This window comes from Emiliania huxleyi, assembly GCF_000372725.1.
Source record: "Emiliania huxleyi CCMP1516 unplaced genomic scaffold EMIHUscaffold_93, whole genome shotgun sequence".
NCBI classification, from domain to species: domain Eukaryota; phylum Haptophyta; order Isochrysidales; family Noelaerhabdaceae; genus Emiliania; species Emiliania huxleyi.
In genome coordinates, this window is record NW_005195085.1 from 443,931 (window position 1) to 456,984 (window position 13,054).

Genomic DNA, 13,054 nt, shown 5'->3' on the forward strand with positions numbered 1-13,054 from the left:
CTGGTTGAGCCAACTCTCCGGGGGGGGTGGAGTCCTTGAAATCGACGAAGGATCCCCTCAGCTCGAGGGTCGTACACCGAACGAAAAACACTCGCAGGAAGGCCATCTGCCGCAGGAACAGTACTCGGCGCTGGTCAAAGCCCCTACCCGCCAGAACGCCTGGCAGACGCCCCAAGGGGACCCCCGTACCCCACACTTCGAGCCCTCCGAGCCCTCTTGGGGGGCAGTCACATAAGCCGCGACTTCGTTTTTTTATCTTTTTGCGACCCCTCCCGGAGGGCCCTTCCGACCCCTCTCGAGCCCTACCGCCACGAAGATCCTCCCTTGTCCGACCGTCCCTCCGAGCCCACCCGGCGTCCGGGGAGGGGGTTAGCCCTGTGGAGCCCTCCCGACGCCGATCCGACGGGGACCCCTCCAGCCCTGTGGGCTGGCGAGCCCTCCGGTCGGAGGGGTGGAAGTGGGAGGGCTCGAGGACGGACCTCTCTCGCTCCGGGAGGGTGGAGGGGTGCAGGGTGGAGGGGGTGGAGGGGTGGCTGAGCCCTCTAGCTCTTCCGATAAGCCCTACCCCTCCCGCCGTTTTAGGGCTTGCTGACCCGCTATGGTTTTTTGTTTTCCCCCCCCCCCCCCCCCTCCTTCCCTCTCCGGGAAGAGATGCGCACTGCTGTCCCTAGAGGGGGGTCGGGTGGTGTGGGCATAATTCGGCTCGTGTTATTCGCGGTCACCCACGGACGATCGTTGGAGTGGGCCGGAGGACAGAGGCTTGCTTGTGTGGGGGCGCGCGGGCGCCCACTCAGGCTCGGCCTCCGTTGAGCGTTGTCTCAGCCTTCAGTTCACCTCTCCTAGCGCCCGGTTTGGTGTGGTGACCTTCATTTCGGGGTCGAAGGTGCTACACACACACTTGCCCCCTGGTGGCTGGCATTAGAGGCGTTTTCCAAAAGAATTGATCTCGGCAGAATATTAGAATTTTACAAACAAACTCCCTCGCACGACACTAGGCATATTAGAATGCACTACTCGCCCCCTTCTTTTTCGGTGGGGTCGAAGGTGCTACACACACTCGCCCCCTGGTGATGGGCGCTTCTGGTTGTTGCTCGAGGAGGCGGCAAAGTTGTTGTTTTCGGGCTTTGTTTTTCTTTTTGAAAAAAGAAATACCGAGGATAATACAGTGCGCACAGTACTGCGTGCGGCAGGCGCGGGCTCGACGAGAGGCAGGCGATTGTCGCGGAGTGCGGGCTGCAGCGCTGTGCTTGGACTGCGCGGCGTGCACATGTACCTTTCCTGTGGCTGTGCTGGGTGCTGTGCAGGCAGGCTGGACAGCGGACTCAACGGATGGCGGAGCGCGCGCGCAGCGTGCCCCGCGCGCGCTTCGTGCGGTGCAGGATCTGTGTCGTGTCTGGCGCGGGGCGGCAGGGGCGCAGCTGCGGAGCACGCGGGCTGAGTGTTCAGAGCAGGCAGGGCTGCTGCACAGCCTGCAGCAGGCTGTGCAGCAGACCTGATCGGGTAGCGGAGCGCGTGCGCGGTGGCCTGCGCGCGCGGCGTGCCGCCGCGCGCGCCTCGCGGTGAAGCGTCCTGCCGGGCGCGTCGCGCTCTGGTGCGGCATGTGCCTAAGGAGTGTGCAGGCGCCTGTGAAACAGGCGCAGACTTCAGTGAGAGGCGCACTGCGGCGCGCGCGTCGCGGCGTGAGTGGTCGTGTAGCTGGCTCTGGTGGTGCGAGAGGCGGGCGGCTCCTGGTGCGGGCGGCTTGGCGAAGCCATGGGGTGCCAGCACAGGGCAGACGCACATGGCACAGCTCTGAAGGCGCTGCGCGTGTGTTTGCGTGCGCGCGGGGACACGTACGTGTGTTTTTTTCAGTTTTCACGCGGTGTGTGCGTGGAGAGGGTCATGAGGGGCGCCGGCCGCGCGTGGCTCGGCGTGTGGGAGTGTTGGGGTGCCCGGTAGGCGCGTGAAATGGTGCCCGAAGGGCGATCATTTTGGGTTGCTGAAGGAACTGTTGTTCACAGCTTCAGGGCCGGGCGCCCGGCGCGACGCCTTGCACGTTGCAGTGCTTCGGCGTCCGCGGCCAACGCGCCAAGCCGTAGTGCGTAGACCGAACGTTCACCAGACCGCGCGCTCGCGGGCCACCCCGCGCACGCGCACCGTGATTCAGTACTGTGCACAGTTTCGAATACGTTCATGTGCGCATAGTGTACCACGGCATTGCTTCTCTGTGCGGATTCGGTATTCGAAAGGTTTCTTCGCGCACAGTCGAGACTCAAGCACGTTCGCGCGCGAGCTCAGGACCCGTCGCCCGTGTCGGTGGGCGGCGGGGAGGGCGGCGAGTGTAGCCCCTCCCGCCCGTGCTTGCGCTGCAAGCCACCAAATCGCGCCAGTCGCACCAACATTACCGCGCCCCGCGCCCGCGCCCGCGCCCGCGCCCCCTGGCCGCGCCCTTGTGCCGCCAGCCGCGCGACTGCGCCGCCTCTTCCGCCGCCGCCGCCGCCGCCGCCTGCCGCAGCGGCTTCTTCATCTTCCCGCGGTCGTACTCCGCCTCGTACGCGTCGTACCTGACGGAAAGCTCCGAGAAGGCTCCGAGAAGTCTCGTGGATAGTGTGGCACCACCCGCCTCGGCGCACCTCCTCCTTCGCTTGCGGCCGGCCCCGCCTAGGGTGAGGGGAGGCCAAGTCACCGTCTCCACCTTCTCCACACGGCGCGAGGGCTAGTCCATCCCTCACGCCTCGATGTCGCAAGGCTGGAGCCCCCGGGGGCAAGGTACAAGTCCGTGAGCAGGGAGCGTGAGTGCGCGCGCGTGTGCGCGCGCGTGTCTGTCTGTCTCTGTGTTGGCCTGCGCCGGCAGCCGCGTCGACCGCCCGCCTCCGCGCCGCCACCTCGCCCTCGCCGATCCCCTCCCACACGCCCACCGCCTCCTTGAAGAGTGCGCCTCTCGGCGGAGCCCCGGCCCCTAAGAAAGAAACCGACGCGCCTAAAAAAAGAAGTCGTGCCGCGTCGATTGGGCGAGCGCCTCCTGAACACGGAACACGGGAGACGTGACCACCGTGCAAAAGACAGGGGAGAGCACCGCCCCGGAGGTCTGGGGGGACAGCCACATCTCCTCAGGATCTCGGCTCAGCTCTCGGTAACGCCCTCGCACCGCGCGACGTCGCCGACGCGCCGCCCGCGCGCGAGGCGCCTACGCGCCCGCTCAAGAGAAGGTACAGGGAAATGTCTTGGAGAGGGGGGGGGGGGCGCGGCGGAAGCGAGGCTGGCACCGGCCGGACCGCCCACGCCCATTGCCCACGCCGCTCCGTCAGCGTCTTCCCTCAGCGCAGCTGCCGTACGAGGCACCCCTCCTCCGCAGTCGCCGCCTCCGACGCCAACCTCGTCCGCCGGTGCCGGAACCGGCGGCAGCATCGGTGATGGCGCGGGGGGGTCAACCCATAAAGGGGGGGGCGAACGGGCCGGCCCCTTATTTTTGGCGGAACGACGGACGGGGCCCCCCTTTTTATACAACCGGCGGCGTGGGGAGGAGGCTGAGGCGGGGCATGTTAGCCCCGCCGACGCCCGGCAACCGGCGCGCTTGGCGAGCGGGCCGCCGCAACGCTAGCACCGCTGCCACTTGGCCGGCCGCCACCCCGGCCGGCGCAGCACCACCCTCCTCCGCCGTGCCCGCTTCCCCCTCCCCCGGCACCCCGCCCGCCACCTCCTTGCCTCCCGCCGCCCCATCCCAGACGCAGACGTCTGTGCCCGCGTCGCTGTCCGCATCGCCGGCCGCGCCGCCGGCCGCCGCCGCCTCTGCAGCGAAGGCTGGCGCCGCCCCGCGCGCCGGCGGGGGCGTGCGCACGTAGAAGAGCAGGTACGCCTCCGCCCCCACCGCCTGCCTCGCCGACGCTTGCCTCACCGTGTCGTCGTCAAACCTGTGCCACACGCCCGACGAGGCGCGCGCGAGGCAGTGGAAGTGGCCGACGTGCAGCTCGCGCCCCTCGTGGGCAACCACGGCGCAGAGGCGGTAGGTCAGCGGCAGCGGCGCGCCGCCGCCTGGCGCAAGCCCCGCACCCTCGCAGACTGCGGCGAGGTCGAGCTCCTAGGCACTGCGATCTCGGGTCATCTCGGGCCATCTCGGGCCATCTCGGGTCATCTCGGGTCATCTCGGGTCATCTCGAGGTCATCTCGGGTCATCTCGGCGAGGCCGAAGCTCCTCCTCGTACTGCACGGCGTGGCAAAGCTTCGACGCACCGCGCGCGCAGTCGTACCGGAACCGCTTCAGCTGCAGCACAAGAACGTGGGGCGTGTCGCCGAGCCGCAGGCGGCGGGTGCCCTCGACTTTCGCAGCGCAAGCCGCACACCAAAAGGAGTCGTCCCCCTTGACCGGCTCGCTCGCTGTGAAGTTGCGGAGCGCTCTCTCGACCGTCGTCGCCTAAGGCCAGGCAAGCTTCTCCACACACACACACACGGGGCGGTGGGGCAGGGGCCAGGCTAGTCCCTCGCGTCTCCACGTCTAGACGACAGGAGCCCCACGGCATTCAAAGTGCAAGGCCCAGTGCCGGCGTGGGTGAGCGGTGTGTGAGCGGTGTGTGTGTGTGTGTGTGTGTGTGTGTGTGTGTGTGTGTGTGTGTGTGTTTGTGTTTGTGTGCGTGTGCCTGCGTGCGTGCTTGCGTGTGTGTGTGTGTGTGTGTGCGTGCGTGCGTGCGTGCGTGCGTGCGTGCTTGCGTGTGTGTGTGTGTGTGTGTGTGTGTGTGTGTGTGTGTGTGAGTGTGTGCGTGCGTGTGTGTGTGTGTGTGTGTGTGTGTGTGTGTGTGTGTGTGTGTGTGTGTGTGTGTGTGTGTGTGTGTGTGTGTGTGTGTGAGTGTGTGAGTTGTGTCCTTGCCTTGTGCAGCCCAAGAGAGAGGCCGGCGCTCGACTCGCGCGCTGTCGTGCTGCCGCCGCAGACGCCACAGGTGAGGGTCGAGACGAGGCTGCCTCCAAAGAGCTGGTCCACCTCGCTGGAGCAGCATTTCGGCTCGGCGCCACCCACGCCGTCCGCCGCCCCTCCGCCGCCGCACTTCCCTTCGGCCGCCGCCGAGCGCATACGACTGAGCAGGCCGAGGAGGAACTCGTGTGCGTCCTGCGGCCTGTCTGGCCGGAAGTGGCGTGCGATCAGGCGGAGCTTGCCTGCCATCGCCGTCGGGGCGAGGGACCGCGCTGCCGAGCCGTGCAGCTCGACGATCAGTGCCTCGAGCTCGCAGTACGCGCACCAGCCGAGCACGCGGCAGCCGCGCGAGTGGTGGCGCGAGAGGCAGAGCTGAGCCAGGGGTGGGAGGTGGGCGAGAGCCTGGAGCGCCGCGTTCATGAAGCACGTCTGGCCCAGGTTCGACAGGCCCGGGCCCGCGCCGCGGACAGAGGACCACCCGAGCATGCCCAGGAGCCGCTCCGGCGGGAAGAGAGGCGCCGGACCGGCTGGCGCGGATTGTGACGCTGGCAGCGCGCCGCCGTCGCCATTGCGGACATCCGAGCGCGCCTTACCGGTGGATGCCACGCCAGGGTTCAGCACGCGCACGAGCGCGGACGTGGCAGCCGGTTGACTCGCCCGGCGCGCTGGCACGAAGCGGACACGACGGCTCAGGATGTCGGGATCGACGGCGGCCGCTGCAACGTCGTCCCACATCGCACACTCTCGAACGGCGTGGCGGTGGCAGAGGCCTCACGAAGGTAGTGGAAGTGCGGCGGCTGGCTTCAACAGGCAGCAGCCAACACCCACGACACTGGGCAACGGGACTGGCGCCCTGGGTTCCGGCTAGGAGCCGGATAGGGGGTCTGCTCGACTGGCTGGCCCCTCCTAGATAGGTAGGTAGGTTGGTCTTGTTTCGCCCAAAAGGGCCCTGCAATAGGTAGGTACCCCCTATTTTCATCTTTTTTCGCTTCGCTGCGCGGCCTGGGGATAGGTAGGTAGGTAGGGCGTTTTGGCGCGAGTCAGTCCCAACAGACCCCCTATCCGGCTAGGAGCCGGAACCCTGGCACTCGTGCGAAAAAAGCGACTGCAACGAAGGACCGCTCGCAAGGCACCATTGGGTTTGTTCCAATTAACAACGAAGGCGCTCTCAAAAAAGAAAAGGTTGCGATGGGGGGAGGTCCCGACAACGGACAAGCGCCGTACACTCACTTCGGTCTTTGCTCTGCGCGAGGAAGAGGCGACGCCAGGAGCGCGAGCGAGTGACGGGTAATCGTGGCCGTGGCCAAGAAAATCAAAATATTAAGCTCTCTGTTTGGACCACGGTGAAAAACTCGACGGTTTTGGGCGTTTCAGAGCACGCTGAATCGATTGGCTGAGCTATAATTCTCGCCAGCCCTTTCCTTTCATAATTATTGACTCAAAACTTGATGATCGCGCGACTTTGGAGCCGTTATAGCTCAGCCAAAACGTTCCTCTCGAAAAATTGACTTAGGAAGCCGCAAACGGCAGCTTCTCAAAGCCTCACCGGCGCTTATTCTCTTGATCTTTCAAAACCTAGGCCTGCGGCCAAAATTTTCTAAAGGCCGCTGCGCGGCCAGCGCAATGCGCAACCAGTCAGCGACCGACAGTCAGCAGCAGACTGTGACGATTGGCGGCCTCGCGCCCTCAGTCGACCTCCTCTACCAACTCCCCTGCCCAGCCCATATGCCTCATCCACGGTGGCGCAACCACTCGCGCAGGGAGAGAGAGAAAGTCGGCGATCTGCGCCGTGCAGATGAGCTCCGCCTCGTCTGCGTCGAGGACGCCCATCGCAGGGCTGTCATAGCGCCATTGCGTATGACGTACTGCATGTTGTTCATTACTTCGCAGGTGCCAAAGTCGAGGATAATCTCACTCAGCGATGGCGAAGGCTGCACTCCCGGCCGGCGGTAGGAGGGATGAAGGTTAATGTACTTCGCAGTGTACAGTGCCTTCCGGCGCGAACAGTGCCCGGGACGAAAGAGGAGGCGACGTCTCCCTCGTCCATGGACGGTGTAGCCAGCTTGAGAGACGGGAACGAACGGCGGTGAATCGCCGACAGCGGCGCCTTCGTTCCTTTCCAGTGAATCGCCGGCGGGTGCCCTGAGCGTTGTATCTGTCGGCCAGTTGCCGCACCGCCGGCAGCAGCTCCGCAGCAGCCGCCCAGATGGCGCCGGTTAGGACAGGAGCGAAGCCGCGTGGACACGGCTGAGCGACGCCGTGCGTCTCGTTTGGATGCTGCAGGCATGCCGGGCAGCGCGCGTGCTCCATCCATACCGCGTCAAGCGCCCGCCGAAATCTTCGATTTCTTCGGCGTAGGGGACCAAAAAACCCTGAAAATTTTCTTCGCCTGCGGCGGGCAATTAATTTCGATACTTTCGCTTTCACAGCTCTTTCACACGACTTTATCCGTCACTCGCTCGCGCGTGCCGCCACACACGCCGCGCCGGGGGACGTGAGATGCGCAACGCACGTGTTGCGTGTGTCTCGGCTCTCTGCACAGTCTGTGGGAATGCGACATGCGGGCGTACTAGAGAGACATGCAGTAGTAGCGGGGGCGGCGCGTAGGGAACCTCTCCGAGGCGCGGCTGTCGGCGCCGGGAGCCTCCCCGGCCTGCGCCGTCACTCCTTGGCCTTGCTGGGCAGCAGGGTGAGAGCGATGCGGCCCTTTGCATCGACGCTATCTACTTTGAGCCGGCCGCCCTCGAGCAGCAGCGAGCGCGCTGCGCCGCTCGGGGCGTCGGCGGCGGCCTTCACGTCCGCCAGCAGCCCGCCGATGACCGCTTTGCTGAGCGCCTTGGCGAGGCTGTCGGTGCTCGCCGCCGTCAGCTTGATCGCGCCTGCGCCTTTGCCGGCCGGCGGCGCCTTTGGTCGCGCCGCGGCATACTTTGCCTTCTCGGCGTCACCCATGCCCGACCACTGGCTACCGAGCGTCTTGAAGTATTCTGGCGTCGAGACGCCCAGCGGCCGCTTGCTCATCATCTCTTTGACGTAGGCGGCGTACGCGGGGATCGCGCGCTGCGGAAGCGGCTTGGCCGCCCGTGTGAGCTCGGCGCGTGCCGCGGCGATCGCGCTGGAGCTGCCACGGATCGACGGAGGCATGATGTAAACCCACGGCGCGGGAAAGGGGGGGGAAGGTTCCGCAAAGAATTCTTACAGGCTGAGCTCCCCGGCCCTGGATGTGAGGTTGATGACTGCACTCCAAGTGCTCCAAGTGCATCGCAGAGCAACTGTCATCATCTGTCCAGCGTCCACCCATACCGCGTTGGTGTCCAGTCCGAGCCTGGCTGCTCTTCACCTTTCTACCTACCTACCTAGCACACTGGCACGACAAGGGTTAGGGTGGGCGACGGCTAGCACCACACTCCTCTCCTGAAAATCCTAAGCGACTCCGTTAAGTAAGAACGGCAATGCACTCCGCACCATGCACAATGCCGCTCTCCCCGCCCGCACGCTAGCTCGTTCACCGTCTGCCACGCCACAGCGGTGTGCGGGTCGCGACATGCAGGTTGGGTCGAGAGGCGCGGCCAATCTCCTTGTGGGCAGTGAGCAGTGTAACGGCGCCTCGAGGAGGAGCACGGTGAGCACGGCATCGCTCAGCATGCCGCTGCGCGTCTCGTTGGCGCGGGCTCCGCGTCCGACGCGACGGGCGGGCTTCTCCTCGCCAATCGCGAAAACAACGGAATCCCAAAATTGATATCCAATCGGGCAAGGAAAAATCTCTGTGTAAACATACCCACTTTTACAGGATAATAAACAAACGGTAGGATGGGTAAAAAGGAACAGGTTCCCGCCCGTGCGGTCTTTGTGGATCCTTTCTTCTTTGTGGGTGTTCTCTCTCGAGGTTCTCGAGGTGGATATCCTTTGGCCGCGTTGGGTAGCGAGGATTGGTGTGACGCGATCCACGCAGGCGTGTTTTCTGACGGCCGACCGTCAGTGCACGGAGTTGCCCCTCCTCCGACTGCCCCGGCTAGTTCACGAGTTTCGCAGGAGTGACACCTTGTGGGTGTCGTATTAATTGGCAAGAGAATGTGAGCCGGTTTGCTTTGTTAGTTTTTTTTGCACGGGTGTGAGAAATTTACAACAACGCGCTCCAGATCGAGATGACGCTCAATCGCTTCTGCGCGGACGCCTCCCTCAACTACTTCCTCCGCACGATGCCGGAGGAGGCGACGCGGGAGGCGGCACGGCTGCACGATCGGCTCATCGGCGAGGCGTTCAACGAGCTCACGGCGGGGCGCTTGAGCTCGACGGCGCAGCGCAGGGCGGCGGTGCAGCAGGCGCGGCTGCCAGTCAAGCTCGGCGGCGCCGGCCTCACCTCCATGTCGGCCGTCACCGACGCGGCGATCGTCGGCTCGTGGTGCCTCTGCTGGGAGCCTATCGCTCGCCTCTGCCCGCAGCTGGCGCGCGGCATCGACCTCGGCGCCGCCGCGGTGGCGGCGTCGGCGGTGGCGGCGGCGGGGGCGGCGGCCGGGCAGGCGGAGGCGGAGTCGGCGGTCGAGCAGGCGCTGGCGGCGGTGTCTCTCGAGGCGCGGTACGCTCGCGAGGCGCGCGTGCGCGGGGCGGCGGGCGGCGGCGGTGGTGGCGGCGGTGGCGGGGATGCTGAGATGCGGGCCGCCGAGGGCGGCGAGGGCGGCGAGGGCGGCGAGGGCGGCGAGGGCGGCGAGGGCGGCGAGGGCGGCGAGGGCGGCGAGGCGGGCGGCGCCACTCTAGGCGGCGGGGGCGGGGCTGGCGCGGCGGGGGGCGGCGCCGGCCTCGCCGCCGGCGGGGGCGCGGAGGGCGCCGAGTCGAGGGCGGCAGAGGCGGCCAAGGCAGCGGTGGGCCGCGGGCTGCGCGGCGACGAGGTGGTGGGCGCGCGCAACCGCGCTCGCCTTCCAACGGAAGCCCCTCCCCGAAAGGGCAAGTCTTAGCCACATGAAACCCGAGACCCCTCCCCACCGCCCCGATCCCCCCACCCCCTTGCTCCCCTCCCCCCCCTCGGGAGGGCCGAACTGAGGCGCCCGTGGGGACCCCGCAGTTCCCTTCCCCCCTCGGAGGGGGCCGGACGAGGCGTACCCCGAGGGCCCCACTCTTTCCTTCGCATAGCGGCCACTCTTCGGATCGCTGGTCGAGCGACCCGGGGGATGCCCCGCGCGCCTGACCCAGGCGCGAAAACGAATCTGCGAGGCGTGGCCGCTCATGCGGCCCGATGGGGAGGAGGGGAAGACGTAGGGCGTGCTTGCGCGCCTTCCAACTGAGGCCCCTCTCCAACCCACCCGCGCTAGGTCTCGGGGGACGCAGGGGTCAGCCCCGCGCGACCTCGGGAACTAGCCGGGGCGCAGTCGGAGAAGGGGCAACTCCGTGCACTGACGGTCGGCCGCCAGAAAACACGCCTGCGTGGATCGCGTCACACCAATCCTCGCACGCGGCCAAAGGATATCCACCTCGAGAACCTCGAGAGAGACGCTGTCCAAAAGAAATGTATGGCGGCTGAGGACGTGCAACCTCCGCTCTGCCACTCCGCCCGCTCGCTGCCTGCAGTGGGTGATGACCGCGGCCTATTGGCGTCTCGCCTGGCTCCGCTACGCCCAGATTGTCGCTGTTTCGTCCCTCGCCGCTCTCGCCGCGGCGGTGCTGGCCGTGCATCTCCAAAGCGGACGCGACGACGACGACGACGACGACGGCGGCGGCGATGACAAGAGCAACAGGGTCGGAGGGCCTTCGCAGAGCAGGGTGCAGTTCGCTAACAACGTGTTTGCTGCCGTGCTCTGGCTGCTGGTGACCTCGGCCGTGCTCCTTGGGCCGTACACGAAGTTCTCCCTGCTCGCGCGCGCCGAGTGGAGCGGGCGAAGCGCCTTCGACCTCGCGCTGGCGCGCGTCATTCTCATTCTTCTGTACATGCAAGATTGTGCGTCGGATCAGCATGGGACACGCTGGATGACGGGCCACGCGGGCAAGTACACCGTCCGTATGGGCCTGTTGCCCGACCCCATGAAAGCGTGGGATCGCCATTGGATGTCACGGTGGATGTATGAGCCGCACGCAATGGGCCTGTTCACCGTGCTCGCTCTGCTTGGCGTCTGCGCGCGCCCGGCTCTGCTCGGCCTCGCGGTACTCGAGATGAGGAGCCAGCTCTTTCAGCGCGCCAACGGGCCGGGCCGCCACCACTCTGGTGCCATCTCCACACACTCACTTCATTCACGCACACGCGACACACTGACACCCCGCCTCATCTACACGCGACACAGTGACACCCCGCCTCATCTACACGCGACACAGTGACACCCCGCCTCATCTACACGCGACACAGTGACACCCCGCCTCATCTGCACGTGCGACACAGTGGCACACAACGAGCCCTCCAACGAACCCCCCTCACACAGGTCACCTCTTCCCAGAGGTCTTTCTCCTCTTCGCGCTCGCGCCCTGTGGGGACGCGCTCAATCTGTGCCGCGTCTCGCTCTCCGATCAGTACCAGTGGCAGCTCCATGGCTTCCTGCCGCGTCTCTGCCGCCGAGGCGTCGCCACTGATGCCGCCGACCCCGCGACACGCGGGCCATCGCCCCACTACACGCTCCCGTTCATCTCTTTGCTCCTCCTGCTCGCCAGTGCGTACGCCTCTGCCGGGCTCGCCAAGCTAGTCGATTGCTACGCGGCGTACGAACGCGAGGACGCCACTGTGGGCTGGTGGGCACCCACAAGCATCTTCTGGACGTCGGACCACTTGAAGGCACTCTCCCCCCCTCCCCCCCGACGCTGCACGACTGGGCCCATCCCCGCCCTCACCCTTGTTCCGCCCCCGCCCTGAATAGGGGATGCTGCAAAACCAGCCGGTGCGCTCCTGCAGCGGCGAAGGGTGCTATCACCCCGATTCGGTCGTGTGGCGGCCGCTGTGCACCGAGACCGTCGCTCTCATCGCCGCGTGGGTGTGGCAGCGCTTCTCGTGGACAAAGCGACCCGCCATCCACGCATCATGCGTGCTCGGGAACCAGTACCTCTGGCCGGCCGCGCGGTTCGACTTGTTGCCACCAGCCTTCCTCCATTTAGCCGCGTTCGGCGCCGTGGCCTGGGAGGTGGGAATGTGGGTCGCCGTCCTCGCGCCCGGCCACAGGCCACGCGTGCTCGCCGTCTGCGTCGCATTCCTCTTCCACCAGTCAAACATCTGGATGATGCGCATTTTCTTTGACGAGTTTCAGGCGCAGTAGATCCCTCTAGGTGACGTTTGCACAGACACGCGCCCGTCGACTGTAAGTCCCCGGCACCCGCACCTGTGCACAGGACCTCTACGCCGTTTGGGCGGCACCCTGGCTCGCGCTAGCGTACTCGCGGCTGCGCGGTCGACGCGGCCGGAAAGCGGTGGAGGCGGAGGAGGATCAAGCCGGTGAGGCGGACATGGCGCGGCTTCTCGCCCGAGAGGGGGGCGGCGAGGACGGCGCCAAAGCCCCGCCTCCAGCGCAGCGGCCTCCGGCGTCTCGGCGCGCGATGCACCTTCTGGTCGCGGTTTTCCCCATCCTGCTGGGGACTGCTCGCTACTTCGCCCCCAAGTCGTCCTACCCGGTGATGGCTCGCCCGCTTTGCTTGGACGCTCCTGTAGATGGCGCCCAGGCTGGTAAATAGCTCTCTGGCAACAAGTCCTAACAAAATGCCGTCCTGTCGACGGCAGGTGGCGAGCTTCCCCTCGTTTTGTGTCTCGGCTAAAGCTCGAGCCGACTGGAGGAAGGGCAGGCCGGCAAAGAACCACTCCATCACGGCCTCGTTCTCTCTCGTCGGGGCGTGGACCGATAGGTGTGCCGAGCGTTTGAATGAAGGCTGCCACTACTAGGTGCTGCGCGAGACGCGCCTGCTCGCCGCGCGTCCCGGAGATGCCTCCTCGCCTACTACCCTCCGCTTCCTCGCGCGCGGGCACTTCCACCAGGTGGCGGACAGCGGAAACCAGTTGAACAGGCCGCCTTTCCGATTGGGCTGCGACGAGGGGCTCAAGGGCCGCGTCGACCGGCTGCTGGATGACCTCTACTCCAAGCCGCGCCGGTTTGCCTCGAGTGACGGCGGCTGGGACGGCGATCCGGGCACCATCACGCACCTGCAGTTTCTGGTGCGTGCCACACTCCCGCGGTCGCCCATCCACCCGAGATGTGCACGATGCTCTTGCGATAT

General features: G+C 66.2%; 4 protein-coding genes across 4 annotated transcripts in view; 2 read left to right on the forward strand and 2 right to left on the reverse strand.

Annotated features, from left to right (window-relative positions):
- Window positions 1-2,141: 2,141 nt before the first annotated feature.
- EMIHUDRAFT_466164 (hypothetical protein) lies at window positions 2,142-5,617 on the reverse strand (the record flags this gene model as incomplete). Its single annotated transcript, XM_005757110.1, has 7 exons — window positions 2,142-2,543; window positions 2,613-2,640; window positions 2,822-2,959; window positions 3,128-3,166; window positions 3,625-4,011; window positions 4,210-4,390; window positions 4,952-5,617. 7 exons carry the CDS (start codon window positions 5,615-5,617, stop codon window positions 2,381-2,383), a joined length of 1,602 nt encoding a protein of 533 aa, XP_005757167.1. The 3' UTR covers window positions 2,142-2,380.
- Window positions 5,618-7,543: 1,926 nt separating this feature from the next.
- EMIHUDRAFT_220887 (hypothetical protein) lies at window positions 7,544-8,161 on the reverse strand (the record flags this gene model as incomplete). The annotated part of the gene is made up of 2 exons (XM_005757111.1): window positions 7,544-8,000; window positions 8,079-8,161. The coding sequence occupies 2 exons, from the start codon at window positions 8,159-8,161 to the stop codon at window positions 7,544-7,546; spliced, it is 540 nt and encodes a 179-aa protein (XP_005757168.1).
- Window positions 8,162-9,024: 863 nt separating this feature from the next.
- Window positions 9,025-12,105, forward strand: EMIHUDRAFT_220888 (hypothetical protein; the record flags this gene model as incomplete). The annotated part of the gene is made up of 5 exons (XM_005757112.1): window positions 9,025-9,281; window positions 10,633-11,072; window positions 11,180-11,232; window positions 11,301-11,579; window positions 11,713-12,105. 5 exons carry the CDS (start codon window positions 9,025-9,027, stop codon window positions 12,103-12,105), a joined length of 1,422 nt encoding a protein of 473 aa, XP_005757169.1.
- Window positions 12,106-12,241: 136 nt separating this feature from the next.
- Window positions 12,242-13,054, forward strand: part of EMIHUDRAFT_453818 (hypothetical protein) — a gene marked incomplete at its 3' end in the record, with an annotated part of 1,871 nt that continues 1,058 nt past the window's right edge. The window contains exons 1-3 of the mRNA XM_005757113.1: window positions 12,242-12,457; window positions 12,564-12,685; window positions 12,845-12,992. Coding sequence (XP_005757170.1) covers window positions 12,293-12,457; window positions 12,564-12,685; window positions 12,845-12,992 — 435 coding nt within the window. The 5' untranslated portion in view covers window positions 12,242-12,292. The remainder of the gene's footprint in view (window positions 12,458-12,563; window positions 12,686-12,844; window positions 12,993-13,054) is intronic.